General features: G+C 37.9%; 1 protein-coding gene across 1 annotated transcript in view; it reads right to left on the reverse strand.

The window, feature by feature from the left end:
- Positions 1-3,468: 3,468 nt before the first annotated feature.
- Positions 3,469-25,049, reverse strand: part of LOC150076211 (prestin-like) — a 241,412-nt gene continuing 219,831 nt past the window's right edge. The window contains exons 17-18 of the mRNA XM_090387067.1: positions 7,523-7,577; positions 3,469-3,652 (exon numbers count right to left, since the gene is read on the reverse strand). Of these exons, the coding sequence (XP_090243193.1) occupies positions 3,546-3,652; positions 7,523-7,577 (162 nt within the window). The 3' untranslated portion in view covers positions 3,469-3,545. The remainder of the gene's footprint in view (positions 3,653-7,522; positions 7,578-25,049) is intronic.

A 25,049-nucleotide genomic window follows, 5' to 3' on the forward strand; every position in this document is an offset into this window, starting at 1 on the left:
TATTAGGATTCTTCCTCTTGTCCAGATTAATCGCCTGTGAGAACATAAATTCAAATTGAGGAAAAACAGTTGTAGAATAGATGTGTGGAAATTTGCCTTTAGCCAACGGGTAGTTGATTGCTGGAACAAACTTCCATCTGTCGTTGTGGAAGTTGACAACTTAAATGAATTCAAGGCATACCTAGACAAACATTTGTAGTGAATGGATTGATGAAATGGGAAAGTTTTTTTTTTTTGGCTGATGCATCATATGCCTCTACTAATAACCAATGCTAAAGTACATCCTCATGTCTACAAAAGCAGTCAATTTTGCTGAAAAGTAAAAGTCATGCTGTAAAAAAAAATGTATCCATCCGTTGTTATGAAAAATTCACAATATTAGTATTCTTTCCAGTATTGTTGATTATCTAGTTAAAAAAATATCATGTACCCTTGTTTTCTCAGAGATGCTGACTTATCCAATGTATGGCTAACTTCTGATAGTTTTATAGATAACAGAAGTTGGCCATGCCTTTTTCCTTTGAAAAAGGTTGCTCAAGTAACCACCACCTGTCAGGTTCTGTTCAAAAATGTTGATTGCATGTTAACTAATGGTTGAAGATAAAAAAAAAATTAATTTTCTTTACCTTCCTAAATGTAAACAAACTTTTTCCTGGTTTACAGTTTCTGCAGAGTAACTCTGTACGACCTGTCAGGCACTGTATTACTGATGCTTTTACTATTTTTGACTTGTAAAAGCACAGGACCTTACTGGTGCTGAATCAACAAAGCTATTACAGTCAAACTAGAAGTGAATGCATAATGAGAATTATGCATTCACTTCTAGTTTGACTGTTACTTAACTTTTACTCTTCCACAAGTTCTATAAATATCTACAATCTCATATAAACAAGTTCTATAAACATGTAGTGTCTTTGAAAGATTTGCTATTATTTTCTCTATATAATGAACATAAAACACAGAAGGTGATATTCTCTTGGAATGGAAAGCTAACAATGTGCATAATATTTAAATTTCATGCTTCACAGTACAACAAATTTTAAATAAATTTTTAAAATAAGTGAAATTTTACACACATTTTCTTTAACTTGAAAATGGAAGAGACTAATAGATTCATGCTTATTTTGTCTATATATATATATATATATATATATTTTTTTTTTTTTTTTTTTAACAGAACCACAACCTTCTTCTTTCTCATAATGAGAAAGATATACAATGTCATCACCCCCAACTGTTTCAGTCACATTACTGGAGTGTGACCGGGCAACTGGTCTGTTTTAAGAATTTAAATGCCCCCCCTCTATCCTGCAATTTAAAAAAAATTTTTTTTTTTTTCTTTTTTGCATGAGAAATAATTATATTAGAAAATGGACAAAATTACAGCAATGTGTAACATTGCTGTAACATTGCCTTAAATGCATATGAAGATGTTTTCAGCTTTGTGTGTGTACATACTTACACCTAAAAGTTTGGAATCATAGAGGTCAACTTTTCATTAATTATTTTTTGAAATTAGCTGTGATAATATTGTTGTTGTTGTTATTTGGTTTTTAGGAGCATTAGCAACTAAGGCCATATTGCTCCGGGAATATGCGGTGGTCATTCCCTGACCTTTCCGCATCCTCCGTATTTGGTGGTGACGGGCTCGAACCCCGGTCTAATCAAGAAGCGTGTGTGCTACGCACTGCTGCTCCTTCCCACCTGGCTGCGGAGGCGCCTCTGTGATAATATATGGTTTAATATAAAAAAACACACTACAAAGTATTTTAAGATGTTTTTATTAAGCATCGAAAAATTTACAACAAAAAATATTAAAATGATTAATATTAACAAACTATACTGATTTTTCTATCAAAATAACCTCCAAGATTTTATCACTGCCTTACACAATGCGGAATTCTGGTGATTAATTTTATAATAATGTCCTTAGTGTCTTGACTAACATTATTCCAAGTAATCTGCAAGGTTTCTCATAAATTTTGTGAAGATGGGCAGACTTCACGGGTCTAGATGATCCCATAAAAGCTCTACTGAGTTTGTCAGGTGATTGGGGTGACCACACCATAACTTACGATATCCCCTCCTGTTGTTTAGTTGCTAGAAAGCTCCTGCACAGCTGCTCAGAACTATGCTTCGGGCCATTGTCTTGTAATATAAAATTTCTTCCACAGAGTCGAAGTCCAGAGGATATTGCATTAAGTTAAGAATGTTTTTATAGATGCCTTTTCTCAAAATTCCTTCAATTCTGATGATGTCACCCGCTCCAAAAAAAAACAAGCAACTTCAGATCATGGTGGAACCGTCACTGTGCTTGACTGTTGGCACTAAACAATGTGGCACACTTTTTCTTCAGTTGAATCTCACAAACTCTCACTTGATCCAAAATTTTTAAATTTGAATTCATCCACAGTACATTTTTCTACTCTTTAATTATCCAATGTTGATGGCTCTTAGTCTAGACAACCATTTCTTTTGATTTTCCAGTTTAATAAGGGTTTTCAGCTCACTACATGACCATGAAGTCATGCTTGTTTAAGACAAAGTTTTACAGTGGACGTAGACATGGGAGTTCCTCTGTTCCTAGCAACCTCAGCTTGGATTTCAGGTGCAGTAAGTTGTCAACTGCATATAGAATCTGTGTTATGGACTTCTCTTGTGCTTTATTTACATGTTTATTTATGCATTACATGCAGTCATTCTGATTGTAGTTTTTTTCATTAAACTGCCAGTCTCCTAGGATCATCCAATGGTAGTTTATACTCTTTTAAATGAAACACCTAGTTTTTTTGTCAATACTTCTTGTGGAATTTATACAGAGTAATAACAGAACTTCTTTTGTCAACAATCAGTTCCTTATTTCTTGCCAGGTTAATCACAAAACTTACACCAAACACTCTTTTTGAATGATGCATGTTTGATTTTATAAGTTACAGCTCTTACTTGTCAATTTATATTATTGCAAATCTTCTGTAATATTGAAACAATACCCCCACATTCAGGAGTCTTTTACACCTTTCTCGAATATTTTCAAATATTCCAGAAATTTCTTAAATATTATTTAAGTTTTTTGATTTTAATGCATAATAGAAAATATTTTAATAAAATTTGTTAACAAGTTGGTCCTATATTTAGCACTGGATTATGGTATAAACATATATATATATCTCTTATGAGAAAATGATGTTTATTTGTAGGGAAACTTATGCAATCCACTGCAGCCAGAGAAATCAAAGCCTGGGGGTGGAAAGAGTCTAGAAAATTGGTGGCTGCTGATGAACAGAAAGTGTACTCAATGTTGTATCACTTCTCCCTTTTGAATTAACTAGTTCGATATACTACATCAACTTAAAATAGTTTTAAGTAACTAAATTTTTCATATATTTTTAAATAAAAATGAAGCACAACACTTTTAACTCAACAATATTTATATATACAAAAATATCTACATATATAAATAGATTTTGCACCCAGCAAAAAAGATTATCCTGCATCATTACACATTTCGACAGACAATTAAAAATTCATGACATAGACTCCTAATTTCATAACTGTTGGCAGTGCTGTACAGCATCATGAATAGATGGAAAAATAGATGGATGAGGTATCTTCTGCAGAAAACCAGTTTTCTCCAACATTTCCCACACTGATACTAAAAGAACATAAAAATAAGCATCAGAACCAAAGGAAACTTTATGCAGCAATAACTTATATAAGTGTTCTGATTAATTAGAAAATTCTATTTGTATAACGTCTTGTCATTTGTGTACAAGTAAATCTGATCAGTTGGAATTTAGATGAGCAATACCATTTAAAGAAGGATATCATAATGCATTTATTTAAGATTCCCCCCCCCCCATAAGGAGAGTTTTAAAGAAATTGTACCACTGCTCAAATGTCAATTTCAACACTAGGCACAATTATAGCTATCAATCTATCTATCTGTGCAAGGTCTGCAGATGATTGTCAAAAGACAGCTTAATTTTTTATTTTTTCTACAGCATAATATATCATTCAAGAATATTTCTAACAATATACAGTCTAATCTTAATTGTCTGAGTCTAAATTACCCATACATGATTTTTTCCCCCAAGTTTACCTAATATAGGATCATAAAATATATACATAAATACAGGTGGTTCTTGCACTCACAGCAGGAAATACTATAAGTCAAAATGAAATACTAGAGACTGTCATAGCAGTGCTAGTCCTTCAAAATAAAAGAAAATGTCATCTTATGAAGACTTGGATTCTGTCTTACTGCAGTAGAACAAGCAGAAGGAAAATATGTCTGCGGTTCAATGTACACATGAAGACAATTTAAAGTTATTTCATGAAACACTGAAATTGGAAAGCAAGTTATTTGCCTAATCTGGATGGTGACCCAGATTTAAGTAATAATATGACACTCATTAACTTTCTGTGTACAGGGAGTGGCTAAATTAATCAGCAGCTTATTTCATTTCACACAAAATTTCAGAAATAAGTGGAGGAGGAAAATTTGCAGCTTGACCAAATCTATAATGCAGATGAGATAGACTTTTATATTGGAAAGGCTTGCCTAAAAAACACTTATCTGCAAAAGTTCTTGAGACTCATTATAGACATTCTTCCAAGTATGATAAGGTAAGTTTGCTATGAGTAAAGGTGCGGTGTTCACATCACACAGAAATGCAGCTGCTCTAAGTTACCAAGCAATACTAGGTGGCAGATGGCTCATCCAGTGTAACACCACTACTTTTCTTATTAGAGGCTTAAAGTGGTGAACCCCATGTTTAGGCTCCAGAGAAAAGCTCTGGCAACCTTCCCTCCCAACTCATCCTTTATGCATTATAAGTGATGACTTTTGAGGTTATGATGGGCATCGTAGCATAATTCAGTATTCCTTACATTGAGGATACAGCTTTAAAACTGTGTTTGCAGGTCAGCTAGATGGTCCACTAGACCAAATCTGTTGGCACCTTTGCTATCTCTATTCTGCAGCTAGTGAAAGGAGGACGTCTGAGTAGTGTGTATATGGGAGGCATTGTCAAGGAGCTGTGTATGCAACTTATCCAAAAATTAATTTTGATGATTCTCATACATCTCCACCCCCATTTTTCTACTGAATGTGTTGCGAATAGTCACACATATAGAACAAACTTATCTCCAAAAAAAGCTCTAAACCTCCCAAAACTTGCTAGTTCATTTCACAAATGTACATGATCTCTTAGTTCCGGTTTCAATGATCATTTCCATCTACAATCTAAACCGTACTTTCTCTGACAGTCTCAATTATTAGTTGCTTATGTCTCATAAAATTATGAGAATAGTTATGGTACCTCATCTCAGTTGCCATAACTATTTGATTTCTTCTGCTTCATATGTAGTACTTGTACATATATCCTCTCTCATACTCCTTATCAGAGATGTTCTAATTTGGAATCTCATCATTTTGATCTCCTTCAGGCAAAAGAAGTGATAGAAGCAACAGATTAATCAAATTCAACTGTTGCCTCTATCATTCTACCAACTCCACTAATTCAGAACTCAACTTTCATTAGCATTAGTTAGTAGAAGCATATGATGCAAGAAAGCAAGCTTATACAACATCAGCCAAAAAATAAAAAAAACCTTCCCATTTCACCCACCCATTCACTCCAAATCTTTGTCTAGTTATGCCTTGAATTCATTTAAGCTGTCAACTTCCAATCAACCACCTGCTGGCTAAAGGCAAATTTCCACACATCTATTATACAACTGTCTTTTCTCAATTTGAATTTATGTCCCCTCAGGTGATTAATCTGGACAAGAGGAAGAATCCCATCAGCACAGTGCTTCCTAAAACCATTCAAGACCTTATACACCTCAATCAGATCACCTCGCAGGTGCCTAGTCTCCAGATGCTGCAATTTGCAGAACTTAAGCCATTCTTCATAAGAGCAACCCTTTGTTCCCCTCACCAATCTCTCTGCACTCATTCCAGCAGCTCTACATCCTTCCTAAAATGAGGTCTCCAGACCTGTATACAGTACTCAAGGTGTGGCCTGACCATTGTCTTATACAAGGGGATAATCACTTCCTTATCTCTGGTAGAAAAATTCCTGTACATCATTGACAAGACACCATGAGTTAGTCTCTTGCACACAGTGTGCACTGCTCAGAAAACTTCATATCTGACTTCACAATTACTCCCAGGTCTTTTTCATTCTCCACTATGTTGAGTGTAGTTCCACACAGTTCATATGTTACTCTGGGGTTACTGCTACCCACATGCAGTACTTTACAGTTGCCAACGTTAAACTTCAGTTGCCATCTCTCAGATCCTCTTAATTTCTCTAGATCCTCTTGCAGTAGCATACTGTCATTAACAACCATGCCAACCGACGTATCGTCTGCATACTCAGACATTAAGCCTGATATACCTTCATCAGTATCATTAATAAATACAGAAAACAACAATGGGCCCAACACTGAACCCTGGGGGAATCCACTAATAACATTAGTCCACGAAGAGCATTAATTACCACTCTGTGTCTTCTCCCACTCAACAACCCCTTTATCCATAGTAGCAATTTTCCCTTAATGCCATACTGCTCCAATTTGTATAGTAGTCTTCCATCGAAAGCTTTCCTAAAATCCAAGTATATGATATCAAAATTATTTTTTGCATCCAGTTCCTTTGTGACCACATCATAGTATCCAATCAAATTAGTCAGACAAAACTTTCCCTTAACAACAAATGCATGCTGTGTCTAAACTATAACTGCAGTCTTGTCTGGATGACTTAAAAGTATTATTAATAAGAAAAGGATTTTATCCCTAATGTAATGTAACAGTTATGTGATTTTAATGCTCACAGCTGCAAATGGCTTCAGTTTTCTAGTTCATGGACTCATATGGTCAAGCTGCCAAGGCATCTGCAAATACTAATGACCTCACACTAATCTTGTTCATTTACCTTCCAGAACACACACAACACCATCATTGTCTCATCATCAACACTTCTAAGTATAGAATCAATGTTAGTAGTCTTCTAGGTATTTCATATCACAACATGATCATGGTCTCCTCTCCAGTGGGATCTCTCTCCCATGGTCATTCTCACTTTTGTGGAATGAATGCAAATGGTATGATCTGCATGATTTCTATTCTTCTTTTCCTTAGTGTTGGATTACTGTTCTAAATCTTTTGATTAGATTTTATCAGTGAAATTATTCTTGTACGAATGAACTCTTATTGTTCCTTCCATCAGAAAATCTCATTCCTTATTTAAGTCTTGGTTTTCCAGTAAGTTCAAGATAAGGTTGTAGCATATTGCAGCTAGCTTGCATCCAAGACTTCAATTCATTTTCTGTCTACACTAAGCTCGCAGCAACTGTACAGTCTCTCTCTCCCCCCCACCCACTTGCTGCAGGTAATGCTAGATGCTAATTTTAGCATTAGTAGTGGCATATGATGCAAGAAAGCATCACAGCATCAGCCAAAAAACTTCCCATTTCACTTATCCATTCAAAAGTATCAAAATAAAAAATAAACATACCTGAGCATCCAGTAAACAACACGGAAATGCCTGTATCTTGAAATTCCTTGTGGACCTTGCAAAAAATTGAGAAAAATCTTTTATAGGTATTATAGACATTTTGTTTTAAATTCAATTTACCATTATATTTCACACAGATCCCGAGCATATATTTAATATAAGAAAATTTATTAATTCAAAACAAAAAAGGTCCAAAACTCTATAGCTTTGAATTAATGGATTTAAATGATCCTGGTGTATTGCTTCTGGTGGACTATTACAGTAAAAGTGGTAGTTAAAACAACTTGTGTTTTCATTTTTACATAAATCTTTGCCTATAATTGTAATTAAAGGTAATGTTTTAAATTTAAAACTCAACTATATTCATAAGCCAGGTACATGACTACTCATAACAAACACAGACAACTGTATTTTATGAATGTAATTGTAATGTTCACAAAATCTCCAAGATAGGCGAAACCGAATATTCCTTTGAAATGATTTTTTATTCCTTGTATTCATGACATGAGGGATATTAGAGGCTCATAATAATATGAGATTTGTGGATCTAGTCATACTTTTGATTTAAAAAAAAAAAAGAGCAGCTGGAACAATCTGTTAGTGCAGTCCCTTTTGATATACAATCCTGCCTGGGAGTGTTTCAGAGAATTTTTTGAGGCAGCTATGTGGTCACTTGAGAATGTCTGCCTCAACTTGAACATTACAATTTGTGACTGTCAAGATGATCTTTTAGTGGTCCACACAGATGGGGGGGGGGGGCTGGTTTGGTATGGTTGTTAAAAGATCTCATAGGGAGCCATCTGACAGTCTAGCAAAAGGTACCAGACTTTATTTCACCTTTTTCCAATATTAATTAAATAAAATACAAGTAGAAATTTAGATTCCAGCACGCTAATGCTGTTTGTTTGTTATTTGGTTTTTAGGAGCATTAGCAACTAAGGCCATATTGCTCTGGGATATGCGGTGGTCATTCTCTGACCTTTCCGCATCCTCCGTATTTGGTGATAACGGGCTCGAAACCCGGTCTAATCAAGAAGCGTGTGCTACGCACTCCTGCTCCTTCCCACCTGGCTACGGAGGCGCCGCACGCTAATGCACACAATGTCTACAGACCAGAAGGTCATGTCGAATATGACAAGTCTTTACATGCATATGAAATGGGCAAGCAAGTGTGAATGTCATATTTTGGGTAACTTTTATCTGCCCCAGATTGATTGGAATAAGTGGAAGGAAAACTCATCATGGGGTTTACACCAAATTAATCAGATGACATCACAGGGCTTAAAGAACAGGAATAATCATCAGGAAATTATTATGCAATTGTCAGTTGGCAGATGGAGAAAGATGTTGCAGTAATTAAAGATAAAAGCACTTGTTTTCATTTTGATTAGATTTTTATTGACAAAAGATGGCGAATACATTTGAATTATGGAATACTTTTAAAGCAAAAATCAGAAGTCATGAATGAATACATACCTTTAAGAAAATATTGCAGGAGGATGCTTAAATGGATGACTGTATAGCTGGCAGGTGAAATAGAGCACAAAAAGATAGAATGTGACAGATACAGGGTGATGAAAAGTACTGAACCCTACAACAGGTACAAATCAATCTGTAATACAAATAAGTTTGCTGGTCCCACAGGAAGTAGTTATTGTTGGTGAATCTATTGTCAGGGAGAGGGGGAATATATTATGCAAAAAGGATAGGTGGAACAGGGTATGTCTGGTATATTTGACATTGTAGGGCATATATCATCTTTTTAAGGACACAAAAGGTGATACTGTTGTACATGTTGGCACTAATGACCTTAAGAGTAAGAGATCTGCAGATTTACTTAACAAGTACAGGTCAATGCTGAAAAAAAGTAGTGAGTTAGGGTAAAATTTGAAAGTGTCTGCAAATCTGTCCAGTCACGATAGGAGGGAGTATATTATGAGAGCCTTGTCAATCAATTTGGCCCTGGAGAGATTGTGCAAGGCTCACAGGGTAGAATTTTTTTCAGCATGGTCTGTGCTTGCTAACAGAAGAGACTGCTTCTACAGGGATGGGATACACTTATATAGAAAGGGTGCAAGAATATTTGCTGATGCTACAAGGCAGTGTTGGGGGATTCACGGACTAAAAGATTAACGGTAGGCAGAGGCGAAAGTGATTCTTGCACTGCTTCTACTGAAATGAGCAGCAGCCTAGAGAGCAAGTTGCTGGGAGTCATCCTGGAAAAAGTAAATACATAGTCTGTGTTAGGGTAACTAAGAGTAAGAACAGGTGGATGTATACTTGCATGTATACCAGTGCTAGAAGTATAGTAAATAAATTGGATGAATTTGAGGTGTTCATCAAAGGCAGATATTGTTGGGATATTAGAGACACATGGTGTTAAACAGATATAAACAGTGCAGAATTGGAATTTGTAGAAAGGACAGACAGACAGGGTAGGAAGGGAGGAGGGGTTATGCTGTTAAGAAACACATAAAATCTAAGGAAGTGCATCCAGTTGACATGGGTGGACAGAGAAATGTTGAGTATGTTTGGTGTGACATAAACACTGGGAAAGGGAAAATGAGAGTAGGAGTGTGCTTTAGGCCTAATGACTCTGATGAGTACAACAAAAAGTTGTACAGAGAAATAGAGTGAGCCAGCAAATCAGAATGTCTTGTAATAGGGGATTTTAACTTTCCAAATATCAACTGGAACTTTTGGGTTGGTCACTCGCATGCTGGCAAGACTTTTGTGGATTCATTGGAGGATTGTTTTCTATAGCAACATGTTCGAGGGGCAACCAAAGGGAGTAATACTCTTGATCTCATTATCAGCAGTGATGACGCATGAATTAGGAATTTGCAGATAAAGGAACCACTAGGGAACAGCAAACACAGTATACTGATGTTTACTTAAATATGTATCTACCATCAAGGGTAAAGGGAAGGATTTTTGTAAAGGTGAATACAGTGGTCTCATAGTTTTTAAATTCTATACAGTGGGATCAACTGATGATGTTACCAACTGTGAATTCTAAATGGGAAGCCTTCAGGGTCTTAATCTTGGAGACTACTAAGCTTTTCATATCAACTAAGAAATACTGTTCAAGGTTCAGGCCTAAATGGATGTCAGATGAATTAATGAGGCTCGTAACATAGAAGAAAAATGCATGGGATACATATAAATTATCAGGCGACACAGAAACCTACGGCAGATATAAGCTGCCCTATCATTCCAGGGCCAAATTGATCAACAAGGCTTTCATCATATACTCCCCCACGATAGGAGGGAGTATATGATGAGAGCCTTGTCGATCAATTCGGCCTTGGAGCGATTGTGTAAGGCTCAAGGGGTAGAATTTTTTTTCTGCCTGGTCTGTGCTTGTTGACAGGAGAGACTGCTTCTACAGTGATGGGGTACACTTCAATAGAAAGGGTGCAAGAATATTTGCTGATGCTATCGAGGCAGTGTTAGGTGGGTCGGAAAACTGCTAGCTTGGGGGGGGGGATACACAGACTAAAAGGTTAACAGTGGCAGCAGACAGAGGCAAAAGTGATTCTTGCACTGCTTCTATTAGAATGAGCAGCAGCCTGGAAAGCAAGGTAATGGAGATTTCCAGGACAGCTGGGAGTCTTAGTGGAACAAGTAAATACATGGCCTGCATTTAGGGTTACTAAGAGTAGGAACAGGTGCATGAATACTTGCATGTACACCAATCCTAGGAGTATAGTTAATAAATCTGAGCTTGAAGTGCTAGTCAAGACATCAAAGGCAGATATTTTTGGGATATAAGAGACATGGTGTCACACAAATATAAGCAGTGCAGAATTGGAATTTGGGGAGTGCAATGTGTACAGGAAGGATAGACAGGACAGAAAGGGATTAGGAGTTAAGCTGTTAGTTAAGAAACACATAAAATCTAAGGAGGTGCATCCAATTGATGTTGGTGGACAATGCGGTGTTGAGTCTGTTTGGTGTGAAATAAGCACTGGGAAAGGAAAAAATGAGAGTAAGTGTGTTTATAGGCCTAATGAATCTGATGAATATAATGAGCAATTGTGCAGAGAAATAGATTGGGCCAGTAAATCAGAATGTCTTATATTGGGGGATTTTAACTTTCCACATATTGACTGGAACTCGTGGGTTGGTCACTCACACACTAGCAAGACTTTTGTGGATTTATTGGATGACTTTGTTCTACAGCAACATGTTCGAGAGGCAACCAGAGGGAGTAATACTCTTGATCTGATTATCAGCAGTGATTATTCATGCATTAATAATTTGCAGATAAAGGAACCACTGGGTGACAGTGAGCACAATGTACTGATGTGGGAATTACTTAAAAGATGTAACTACCATCAAGGCTAAAGGGAAGGGCTTTTGCAAAGCTGACTACAGAGGTCTCAGACAGTTTTTAAATTCTGTACAGTGGGATCAACTTATGATGTTACCAATGTTGAAATCTAAATGGAAAGTCTTCATGGGCTTAATTTTGGAGGCTACTAGGCTTTTCATTCCAATTAAGAAATACTGTTTGAGGTTTAAGCCTAAATGGAGGTCAGATGAATTAATGAGGCTTGTGGCAGAGAAGAAGAATGTATGGGATGCATATAAAATATCAGGTGACACAGAAGCCTATGGCAGGTATAAACTAGTCTGTAATCAAGTCACAAAGGAAGTTAGGCAGATTACGAGAAATCTTTGGTAAAGGATGCAAAGAAAAACAGCAAAGAATTCTTTACTTATGTAAACTCTAGAAGGAAAGGGATAAATCAGATTGGACCACTTAACATAGATGGGATGAAAATTGATGATCATGCTCAGGTAGCTGATAAACTGAATGAGTATTTTGCATCTACATTCACACATCAGGAGTTATTCAATGAGGGGAATGCCAGAGGTTTATCAAACTAACAGAGAGCTAAGCGATTTTGTAATAACCAAGACCAAAGTGGAGGAGAAATTGTTGAAGTTAAACATAAGGAAGGCAGCTGGGGCGGACGGAATATATCCAGTTAAATTAAAGGAAGTAGGCAAACCCTTAGCCATAATTATCAGAGCTTCCTTGGTCTCAGGGGAGGTCCCCATGGACTGGAGATGTGCAAATGTATCACCAATTCACAAAGGGGGTTCAAAAGGTGATACAAGTAACTACAGACCTGTTAGTTTAACTTGTGTTCTGGGGAAAATAATGGAATCACTTGTTAAAGGAGGCAGGATCATCTAGACGAGACTGCAATAATAGTTAAGATACAGCATGGGTTTGTTAAAGAGAGGTCTTGTCTGACCAATTTGATTGGATACTATGATGTCTTCACAAAGGAACTGAATGCCAAAAATAATTTGATATCATATACTTGGATTTCAGGAAAGCTTTTGATATTGTTGGACGTGGAAGACTGCTATACAAATTGGAGAGGTATGGCATTAAGGGTAAGTTGCTACAATGGATATAGGGAAGGTTGAGTGGGAGACGACAGAGAGTGGTAATCAATGGACACTGCTCTTTCTGGGCAAATGTTATTAGTGGAGTTCTCCAGGATTCGGCCCATCGTTGTTTTGTATATTTATCAATGATATTGATGAAGGTATATCAGGTTTAATGTCCAAATTTGCAGGATTGTTAACAACAGTAAAGACAGTATGCTACTCCAACTGGATCTCGATAAGTTGGGAAAATAGGCTAAAAAGTGGCAACTGAAGTTTAACATTGACAAATGCAAAGTACTGTATATGGGTAGTGATAACCAAAGAGAAATGTACCAACTGTGTGGTACTACACTCAGGAAAGTGAAAAAGACCTGGGCTTAATTGTGCAGTCGAATATGAAATTTGCTGAGCAGTGCAGATGGGCTGCCAGGGCATGTTCTGGTGTCTTGTCAATGATATATAGGAATTTTGCTTGCAGGGATAGGGAGGTGATTATCCCATTATACAAGGCAATTAACAAGCCACACCTGGAGTACTGTGTACAGGTCTGGAGGCCTCATTTTAGGAAGAATGTAGAGTTGCTACATCCTTCCCAAAATCCGTACAAAGAAGGGAACAAGATTGGTAAGGGGAACAAAGGGGTGCTCTTACCAAGAAAGGCTTAAGTTCAGCAAATTGCAGCACCTGGAAAGTAAGCACCTGCGAGGTGATCTGATTAAAGTGTATAAGGCCTTGAATGGGTTGAGCAAGCTGGATGCTGATGGGATTCTTGCTCTTGCAAGATAGTTGTAGAATAGATGTGCAGAAATTTGCCTTTAGCCAGCGGGTAGTTGATTGGTGGAACAGGCGTCCATCTTTTGTTGTGCAAGCTAATAGCCTAAATAAATTTAAAGCTGAGCTGGACAGGCATTTGGAAAGAATGGAGTGAAATGGGAGGGTTTTTTTTTTTTTTTTTTTTTTTGGCTGATGCTGCATAAGCTTGCTTTCTTGAATTGTATGCCTCTACTAATGCTAATGCTAATATTATTAGTGGAGTTCCCAAGGGTTCGGTGCTCGGCCCATTGTTGTTTTGTGTATTTATCAATGATATTTCATTGATCAATTTAAGGCTCAGCTGGACAGGTATTTTGAACGAACAGAGGGGTGAAGTGGGAGTGGTTTTTTTTTTTTTTTTTTTTGGCTGATGCTGCATAAGCTTGCTTTCTTGCATCAAATGCCTCTACTAATGCTAATGCTAATATCAATAAAGGTATATTAGGCTTAATGGCCAAGTTTGCAGATGATACAAAGTTTGGCAGGGTTGTTAATGACAGTAAAGATAGTATGCTACTGCAACAAGATCTAGAAAAGTTGGCAGATGGGTTGACAAGTGGCAACTGAAGTTTAACATTGACAAATGCAAAGTATTGTATATGGGTAGCAGTAACCCAAGAGAAACGTACCAACTGTGTGGTACTACACTCAGGGAGGTAGAGAATGAAAATTACCTGGGGGGTAATTTATGCAGTCAGATATGAAGTTCTCTGAGCAGTGCAGACAGGTTGCCAGAACAGGTCAAGGAGTTTTGTCAAAGATATATAGGAATTTTTCAGCCAGAGACAAGGAGGTGATTATCCCTTTGTATAAGGCAATGGTCAGGCCACATCTTGAGTACTGCATAAGGTCTGGAGGCCTCATTGTAGGAAGGATGTAGAGTTGCTAGAACAAGTACAGAGAAATGCAACAAGATTAGTGAGAGGAACAAAGGTGTATGCTTACGAATAATGGCTTAAGTTCTGCAGGTTGCAGCATCTGGAGACTAGGCACCTGCAAGGTGATCTGATTGTGGTGTATAAGGCCTTAAATGGTTTGAGCTGTCTCAATGTGACAGTATACTTCCACATGCTCAGAATCAGAACCTGGGGGGGGGGGAGGGCATAGATTCAAATTAAGAAAAGACAGTTGTAAAATAGATGTGTAGAAGTTTGCCTTTTGCCAGCAGTAGTTGATTGCTGTAACAGACTTTCATGTGTTGTTGTGGAAGTTAATAGCTTAAATAAATTTAAGGCTGAACTAGACAAACATTTGAAGTGACTGGATGGGTGAAATGGGGAAAGGTTTTTTTTTTTTTTTTTTTTTTTTGGCTGATGCTGTATAAGCTTGCTTTCTTGCATCATATGCCTCATCATCATCATCATTAGCCATTTTCAATCCACTGCAGGATGAAGGCCTCTCCAGCAACTTTCCATTTCCTTCTGTTTTGAGCACTGGCCATCCATTTACTACCCAAAAACTCATGAATTCCATCTATCCATCTCCGCCTTTGTCTTCCAGATTTTCTTCTAGCTCCTCTTGGGTACCATTCTGTTATTTTCTTAGTCCATCTGTCATCATGTCTTCGAGCTATGTGTCCTGCCCAAGACCATTTTAGTTCTTTAGTTTTGATAAGAATGTCCTTTACTTGAGTTTGCTGCCTAATCTATGTGTTTCTCTTCTTATCTAACAGTCTGATTCCCAGTATAATTCATTCCATTCTTCGCTATGTAGTTCTCAGCTTCTCTTCCATTCTTTTGGTGAGTGCCCAAGTTTCACTTCCATAAGTCATGGTGGGGAGTATACATTGATTCATTATTTTACGTTTCAGACAAACTGGGATATTGCTCTTCAGTATGTGACTATATTTCCTGAATGCTACCCATCCAAAATTTATTCTTCTCTTGACTTCCAGCCATTTATCATTATTACAACTAATAACTTGTCCCAGATAAGTATATGACTCCACCTTTTCAATTACTGCTCCTTCAATCATTATTTCCCTTTCCGTGGCATACTTGTTCATCATTACTTTTGTTTTAGCTATATTCATCTTTAGTCCAAAATCCTTACTAACTGTGCATAACTGATTAAGATTTTCCTCTAATTCTTTGGGATCGTGGCTTATGACCACAATGTCATCTGCAAATCTTAATTGGTTTAGGTACTCTCTGTTCACATTGACTCCTTTCTGCGACCAGTCTAATCTTCTGAAAGCTTCCTCAAGGGCAGCAGTAAACAGCTTCGGAGATATTGTGTCTCCTTATAATAACTCCTTTCTCGATTTTAAATTTCCTACTGTCTTTGTCTAGTCTAATAAAGGAGGTAGCACTCTCATATATTTTCTTCAAAATCATAATATATGGGGTATCTATTCCTTGTCTTTCCAGTGCCCGAAACATTGCTTTATGCTGTATGGAGTCAAATGCCTTTTCATAATCCACAAATTCCAGGCATAATGGTGTTTTATATTCATTTGCTTTCTCCATTAGCTGTGATATTACGTGAAGGTGATCCATATGCCTCAACTAATGCTAAAATCAGGAAGGCGAAGACTGCATATGAGAAAGCACCTAAAAGAACAAAGAATAAGGACAAGGAATTTTTTTGTATCTGAATACAACAAAGGAAAAAGCTGATCAGATTGCACCCTTGTTAACTGGGTTTGGGAGTCTTAGATAAACCAACTGATATTTCGGATGAATTCAATAATCACTTTGCATCGGTTTTTACTAATGAAAGAACCTTCATGCTGAGAAGAGGCTGTACAATTGAGTCTGAGCAATATGAAATTAGTGAAGCCATAATTACAGATGATTGTTTATTAGAAAAACTTTTCAGCTTAAAGACATCCTCCTGGAATTGATGGCATATATCCAGTAGTTTTGAGAGGCAGTGTATTGAACCACTGAGGTTAATTATGTGGACATCTTTTGGATTGGAGAAGTGCCAACGTACGCCAATACATAAAGGCAGTGTTTCTAAGGGTGAAGTTAGTAATTACAGGCCAGTTAGTCGGATTTCAGTGGTAGGAAATATCTTAAAGGCAATGATTAAGACTGCAGTCCAGGGACATTTAGATAGATATGACATTCTGAAGGACAACGTGGCTTTGTTAAGGTTCGGTGTTGAGCCCATTGTTATTTTGTATACAGTAAACCCCCGCTACTCGCGGCATCTGTATTTGCGGTTTCGCGTATTCGCGGTCGCTGATTTAATATAAAATGAAACCTAAGAAAATGTGAATTTTAAAGTGCCGTGAACATTTTCCGCCATAAAAAAACATGGGCGTGGCTAAAATTCTTTCCCGGTCAAAATAGCGCTCAGTGGGTGGGGGGGGTGGGGAGAGGGGTGACAAAATCGCGAGCGTGGATGTTTCTCGCTAATCCTTGTTCAGTATGTGTTATGTGCTTGTCATGGAAGGTTTTGTCGTTTGCTTCTAATTTATATGCTTATAAATTGAATAAATTTATCAATTTATAAATTGATATGCTTACAAAAGTGATAAATCTACCATTTTGCAGTGTAAAACAGACTTTTTCGAGTGTGTTAACGGAAGAAAGTGACTTTATTGTGGACAAGTTCTTTCTAACCCGTACAAAAATATGGCTACGAATAGCATACTGTCGTTAACAACCCTGCCAACCTTTGTATCAGCTGCAAACTGATTTTGAGCTATTAGACAAAATTTCTAATGGTGAAAGTGTCTCCTCAGTGGCAAAACATTATAAAATCAATGAGTCAACGATACAGTCAATCAAAAAATAGGAAGAAAAAAATCCGCCGTAGTGTCTGTGAAAACGCGCTAATTGCTTAAAAAATTTGCTCTGTAAATCGTGATGTTAAATTAGAAAAAATGGAAAAAGAGTTCACTCATAATTCGTGAAAAGGCAAAACTCCTTTATCAACACTTTAGCGAAACTGGTGATAGCACTGGTGGGATAAGTTTTTTTAGCTAGCAAAGGCGCTGGTTTGAAAGATTTATTTGAAATTCCTAATAAATATTACATTTAATATTAAATTTAAATTGTTTCTTATTTTCATTTCGATGCCATATGCTTGCATTTCACTATGTACTGTCTATGTACATAGTCATATTATGAAGGTACATATAATAGACAAAATTTTAGACTAGTTTTTTTTTATATATTTCATGCTTTGGAACGGAACCCCTTTATTACTATGGGAGCCATAACTCAGTATTCGCGGCATTTCTCAGGAACGTAACCCCCCGCGAATAGCGGGGGTTTACTGTATTTATCAATGATATTGATGAAGGTAATCAGGTTTAATGTCCAAGTTTGCAGCTGATACAAAGGTTGGCAGGGTTGTTAACGACAGTATGCTACTCCAACTGGATCTAGATAAGGTGGGCAAATGGGCTTAGAATTGGCAACTGAAGTTTAACATCGACAAATGCGAAGTACTACATATGGGTAGCAAAAACCAAAGAGAAACGTACCAACTGTGTGGTACTACACTCAGGAAAGTGAAAAGTCCTGGGCTTAATTGTGCAGTCAAATATGAAGTTTGCTGAGCAGTGCAGACAGGCTGCCAGGGCAGGTCATGGAGTCTTGTCAATGATATATAGGAATTTTGGTAGCAAGGACAGGGAGGTGATTATCCTGTTATACAAGGCAATGGTGAGGTCACACCTAGAGTACTATGTACAGGTCTGAAGGCCTCATTTTAGGAAGAATGTAGAGTTGCTAGAACAAGTACAAAGAAGGGCAACAAGATTGGCGAGGGGAACAAAGGGGTGCTCGTACCAAGGAAGGCTTAAGTGATGCAAATTGCAGCACCTGGAGGGTAAGCACCTGTGAGGTGATCTGATCGAGGTGTATAAGGCCTTGAATGTCTTGAGCAAGCTGAACGCTGATGGGATTCTTCCTCTTGCTCAGATGAAGAACCTGACGGGGGCACAGATTCAAATTGAGGAAAGACAGTTGTAGAATAGATGTGCAGAAATTTGCCTTTAGCCAGCAGGTCGTTGATTGGTGGAACAGACTTCCATGTTTTGTTGTGTGAAGTTGATAGCCTAAATAAATTTAAGGCTGAGCTGGACAGGCATTTGAAACGAATGGAGGGGTGAAATGGGAGGGTTTTTTTTTTTTTTTTTTTTTTTTTTTTGGCTGATGCTGCATATGCTTGTATCATTTTGGCTCTATTAATGCCAATGCTAAAACACAAAAGCTTAAAATGTTATTATGGACACATTATAAAACAGCCAAATGTGAAATGTTCAAAACAGATCTGAAAGGGAAACTGACAGAAGAACAAAAGGGCACAAAAGACAAAACACACACCTGTATGGTAAATATAAAGAAATAAATAAGTTTGAGTACTAGAAAAGTGATCCACAAAGGTGATCTGCATATGATGATGATCATAGTGAAAAAGTGCACTTCATTACCAATATTTTAGCGTTTGATTGTTTCCAGATGACGTTTTTCAAACTTATGATTGACCCTCTATTTATATTTTGCAAACTGTTAAGTGTTCAAATCACTAATTACAATCCAATCAAGGACAGTAGAATAGTTATAAATCATTTTAGTTTATAACTACTCCACAGAGTAGTTAAAATAATAATAACTACTCTGTGGAGCAGAAATTGTTCAAATTAAACATAAGAAAGGCACCTCGGATGAATAGGATCTATCCAGTAATATTAAAGGAGGCAGCAAAGGAAATAAGCAAACCCTTAGCCATTATTTACCCCAGGGGCTCACATCTGGTGAATATGGGCTTGGCAGACCCAAGGTCCTGTGAGCTGGATAACATCATTCTTCTCTTTCTTGGTGATTCCCTTTTCTCTCTTTCTCTCTCTCTCAGGGTAATTTAGAATTTTTTTTTTTTTTTTTTTGGCTGGTGCAGCATAAGTCTCAGGCTTCCTTGCACCGCATGGCTAATAATAATAATAATTTGATTCTATCCCTCATGAGAGGTTACTGTATAAGCTTTATCAGGTTGAGATCACTGGTAAGATTCTAAGATGGAATGCTGGGTGGCTGCGAGGAAGAAGGCAGAGGGTTGTGATTAATGGATATTCTTCAGCTTGGTGTAGCGTCAGGAGAGAGGTCCCTCAAGAATCTGTTCTTGGACCACTGTTGTGTTTCATTTTCATAAATAATATCGACAAAGGGATAGAAAGCATGATGTCAAAATTTGCAGGTGAAGTAAAGATTGGCAGAGTGTTAATGATCAGTACCAAGAAGCATACTTCAGGATGACTGTATACAGGCCTGGAGGCCTCATTTCAAGGAGGATGTACGGAGAAGGGCAACAAAATTAGTGAATGGAACAAAGGGGTGCTCTTACGAAGAAAGGCTTAAGTTTTGCAAATTACAGTGTCTGGAGACTAGGCACCAGCGAGGTGATCTGATAGAGGTGTATAAAGCCTTAAATGGTTTGGGCATGCTCAATGCTGATGGGATTCTTCCTCTTGCTCAGAATAATCACCTGAGAAGGCATAAATTCAAATTGAGGAAATACAGATGTAGGATAGACGTGGAGAAATTTGCCTTTAGCCAGCGGGTGGTTGGTTGGTGGAACAGACTTCCATCCCTTGTCGTGGAAGTTGATAGCCTAAATAAGTTTAAGGCTCAGCTGGACAGGTATTTCGAATGAACAGAGGGGTGAAGTGGAAGTTTTTTTTTTTTTTTTATTTTATTTATTTATTTTATTTTATTTTATTTATTTTTATTTTTTTTTTTTGGCTGATGCTGCATAAGCTTACTTTCTTGCATCAAATGCCTCTACTAATGCTAATGCTAATGACTTGAACAGACTTCAAAGATGGTCAGAGAAGTGGCAGCTATGTTTTCATGCTGCTAAATGCAAGGTCTTACACTTGGGGAATTGCAACCCACAAGTAAATTATAACACTTGGTGGGGTTGGATTAAAAATAGTGGAGGAGGAAAGGGATCTGGGTGTAATATGGGCAGATATGAAGTTTTCTGAACAGTGTAAACAGGCAGAAAGCTCATGGTGTTCTACTGATGATTTATCAAACGCTGTCCTGTAGAGATAGGGAGGTCATAATCCCACTGTATAAGGCAATAGTATGACCACATGTGGAATTCTGTGTTCAAATATCTGCAAAAAGACAATGAGCATCTTGAAATGGTCCAAAGATGGGCAACTTGAATGACAAGATTGGCAGAAGAATGACCGAATGAGGAAAAACTCCGATTATGTGAACTACAGAGCTTGGCAACCAGGTACCTCAGAGGTGACCTGATTGAGGTTTATAAGGCTCTGGGAGAGATTAGTAAAATGAATGAAGGTGGAATTCTCACTGTTATTAAGAATTCCAAAACTAGGGGTCATAAATGCAAATTACAGGGGTTTAAGTTTAGATTAGATTGTAGGAAATTTTCTTTTCAACACGAGTTGTTGATTGCTGGAACAAGTTGCCCTCAGAGGTAGTTGAGGCTAACAATTTGAATAGATTGAAAGGTCAAGTGGATAGTTACCTGTATGAGGAGAGAAGCATATAATTTTTGTTTTATTATCTACCTGGTTTTTGTTTTTTTTTTGCCAGTGCAGCAAAAGCCTGTGGCTTCCTTGCTCTATATGGCAAATACTATTACTGTCACTATTACTATTCTTCTTCCAAACTGGCTGATTTGGAAATTTTATTCTGTAATGACAGTTTTAGGTGTTTTCTTACTTAAATCCATAATTTTGCATGCAATTTGAATGAAAAGAAAATCATTGAAAATCCTTTTGATTTTTCATAATCAGAAAGCATAATCACTATTGCTAATGGGAATATGAAATGAAATTCTGGTACATTGTTAAATTACAAAACTAATAACTTTTTCTTGTTATTCGATATTACTTCTGTAACGCAACTTCTTTAATTTCCTGTGCCTAATGAGGGTGGTGTAGTTGTTCCTAAGGGTCTTATAAGTCTGCCTCAGTGCATTAGCCTTATTCTCTGGCATGGTTGCTTGAGCACTTTGAAATTTTTTTCTGACCTGGCAGGCCCTTTGTCGGAGGGATTCAAGTTCCGGGGACAACCAGGGAACTGGAATTGGTTTGAACTTGATCTTGGTTTCTTTTTCCTCGTAGAGGAATTGCATGCCTTTGTTAAAGTCTGTGTTATTATTTCACAGTGGTTTTCAAGTTTTAAGTGCTGTTCTGGCTGGATGCTATTCATTTCTGAGCTTAAGGTCTGCTGGAATGTACACTGAAAGTGCAGACAGAATTCATGGGATACCTGGTTCCTGGGCAATGCGACACTGTCACTCCTCTCACTAGTGGATGAACCCAGCGCTTGGCAGGTATATAGGTACACTGCATTCACATAGACTAATTCAATGTCAGTATGGATAAATGTCATAAGTTAATCGACTCTGAAAGAGGGATGATGGTGGTTGCCTGAAGCATGGGTCACTTTATTGTGGAGGTGGTACAGAAATTGCACTATCCTCATTTGACAATATCAAGAGTGTATTGGAAATATGCCATTTCCAGAATAACGTCTCATCATAGACAGTGCTTTGGGAAGAGAAAGGTGGTGGATGAACGTCTCCACCAAGACCATCAGGCGATTATTATCCATCAACCCACCAGAGTCCCACTGCTAATGTCATGACACAAGACTCAATGCCTCAACTGAGTGAAAGAACATCAGCACTGGACCTTGGATGATTGGAGATGGGTTTCCTGGTCTGATGAGTTCCATTTCCAGTTATTTTGAGCGGACAGGAGGGTGTGCATCTGGCGGAAACTGCCTGAAGCTATGCACTTGTCATGTCAACAAGGAACTGTTTGGGCAGATGGACGGTTGGTAATGGCCTGGGGTGTATTCAACTGGCAAACATTGGGACCTCTGGTACATCTAGAGCATCTCTGAATGGTCCATCCTTGCAGACCATCTGCATCCCTTCATGATCATTGTGCACCCACATCACAATGGACTTTTCCAGCAGGACAATGCACCTCCCCACAGAGCCTTGGTGACTAGCATATGGTTTGAAGAGCATTCCACAGATTTGACCACCATGGAATGGCCTCCTCATTCACTGGACGTTAATCCTGTGGAGCATCTTTGGGATGCTGTAGAAAAGGTCTGTTCAAGGTTTGGATCCTCCACCCAGGAATGCAACGGAATTATGGATAATGATGCAGCAAGCATGAATGGAAATACCTGTGGAATTCTTTCATGAACTAGTGGACTCAATGCCTCTCTGTGTGACTGCCTTATCCAGACGAAAGGTGGGCCTACCCATTACTTGGAGCAGTGTGACATTGGAGGCAAATTGCTGCTATGGATAAAGGGGTGGTTGAGGGGGAGAAGACAGAGAGTGGTAATCAATGGACACTGCTCATCGTGGACTGATGTTATTAGTGGAGTCCCTCAGGGCTCAGTGTTGGGTCCATTATTGTTTTCTGTATTTATAAATGATATTGATGATGGTATATCGGGCTTAATGTCCAAGTTTGCAGACGATACAAAGGTTGGCAGGGTTGTCAAGGACACTACTGACACTATGCTGCTGCAACAGGATCTGGAAAGGTTGAGCAGATGGGCTGAGAGGTGGCAAATGAAGTTTAACATTGACAAATGTAAAGTACTACACATGGGAAACAGCAACCCCAGAGCAACGTATCAACTCTGTGGTACAACACTGACAGTGGTAGAGAATGAAAGGGACTTGGGGGTGGTTGTGCAGGCAGATATGAAGTTCTCTGAGCAGTGCAGACAGGCTGCAAGAGTAGCTCATGGAGTATTGTCAATGATATACAGGAATTTTTCCAGCAGGGATAAGGAGGTGATTATTCCATTGTATAAGGTGATGGTCAGGCCACACCTACTGTATACAGGTCTAGAGGCCTCATTTCAAGAAGGATATAGAGCTGCTGGAACGAGTACAGAGAAGGGCAACAAGATTAGTGAATGGAACAAAGGGGTGCTCTTACGAAGAAAGGCTTAAGTTTTGCAGATTACAGTGTCTGGAGACTAGGCACCAGCGAGGTGATCTGATAGAGGTGTATAAAGCCTTGAATGGTTTAAGCATGCTCAATGCTGATGGGATTCTTCCTCTAGCTCAGAAAAATCACCTGAGAGGGCATAAATTCAAATTGAGGAAGGACAGATGTAGGATAGACGTGCGGAAATTTGCCTTTAGCCAGCGGGTGGTTGGTTGGTGGAACAGACTTCCATCCCTTGTGGTGGAGGTTGATAGCCTAAATAAGTTTAAGGCTCAGCTGGACAGGTATTTTGAACGAACAGTGGGGTGAAGTGGAAGTGGTTTTTTTTTTTTTTTGGCTGATGCTGCATAAGCTTGCTTTCTTGCATCAAATGCCTCTACTAATGCTAATGCTAATTACTAGGTAGGTATCCTATGATTTCTGTCCACTAAGTGTATATCAAATATGAAATGAAATTCTGAAAAAGGGCTTTTGCTTTCAAAAGGGCGACTACAGTGGCGTTAGTCAGTTTTTAAAAGTGGGACCAACTGATGTTGTTACCAACGGCAAATTCTAAATGGGAAGCATTCAGGGAAGTAATCATAGAAACTACTAAGCTTTTCATAACAACTAAGAAATACTGTATAAGCTCAGACATAAATGGCTTTTTTGATGTTTTTTTCATAATGTCGATGTATACAGAAGGAACAGAGAGGATAGGAGGGGGATATGCTCTCAGTAAAGAAGCGCATTAAATCTAATGCAGTTGATCCAATGGACATGGGTTACCAGTGCATTTTTGAGTCAATTGTAGCGTAAGCACTGGAAAAACAAAAATGAGAGTAGGAGTATGATACAGAACTATCCTATTGTATAAGAAATAGTGAGCTAGTAAATCAGAATGTCTTATAACTTAGAATTTTAACTTTCCACATACTGTCCAGAATTTATGGGTTGTTTACTCACACTCTAGAAAGACTTTTTTTTTATTGGTTGACTGTTTTCTACAGCAACATGTTAGATAGCAATACTCTTGGATTATCAGCAGTAATTCTTCATGCATCAAGAATCTTCGAGTTTAGACCCCACTGGGTGGCAGTGATGACAGTGTACTAATATGGCATTTACTACTGTCAAAGGTAGAGATGACTACTGTCAAAGGTAAGGGCTTTTGTTTTCAAAAGGGCGACTACAGTGGCATTAGTCAGTTTTTAAAAGTGAGACCAACTGATGTTGTTACCAACAGCAAATTCTAAATGGGAAGCATTCAGGGAAGTAATCATAGCAACTACTAAGCTTTTCATAACAACTAAGAAATACTGTACAAGCTCAGACATAAATGAATGTCAGATGAACTAATGAGATTTGTGGCAGAGAATTAAAATGCATAAGGTGCAT

The sequence above is a fragment of the Mastigoproctus giganteus genome, chromosome 13 (genome assembly GCF_048544385.1).
Source record: "Mastigoproctus giganteus isolate SK-2022 chromosome 13, ASM4854438v1, whole genome shotgun sequence".
Classification (NCBI taxonomy): Eukaryota; Metazoa; Arthropoda; class Arachnida; order Uropygi; family Thelyphonidae; genus Mastigoproctus; species Mastigoproctus giganteus.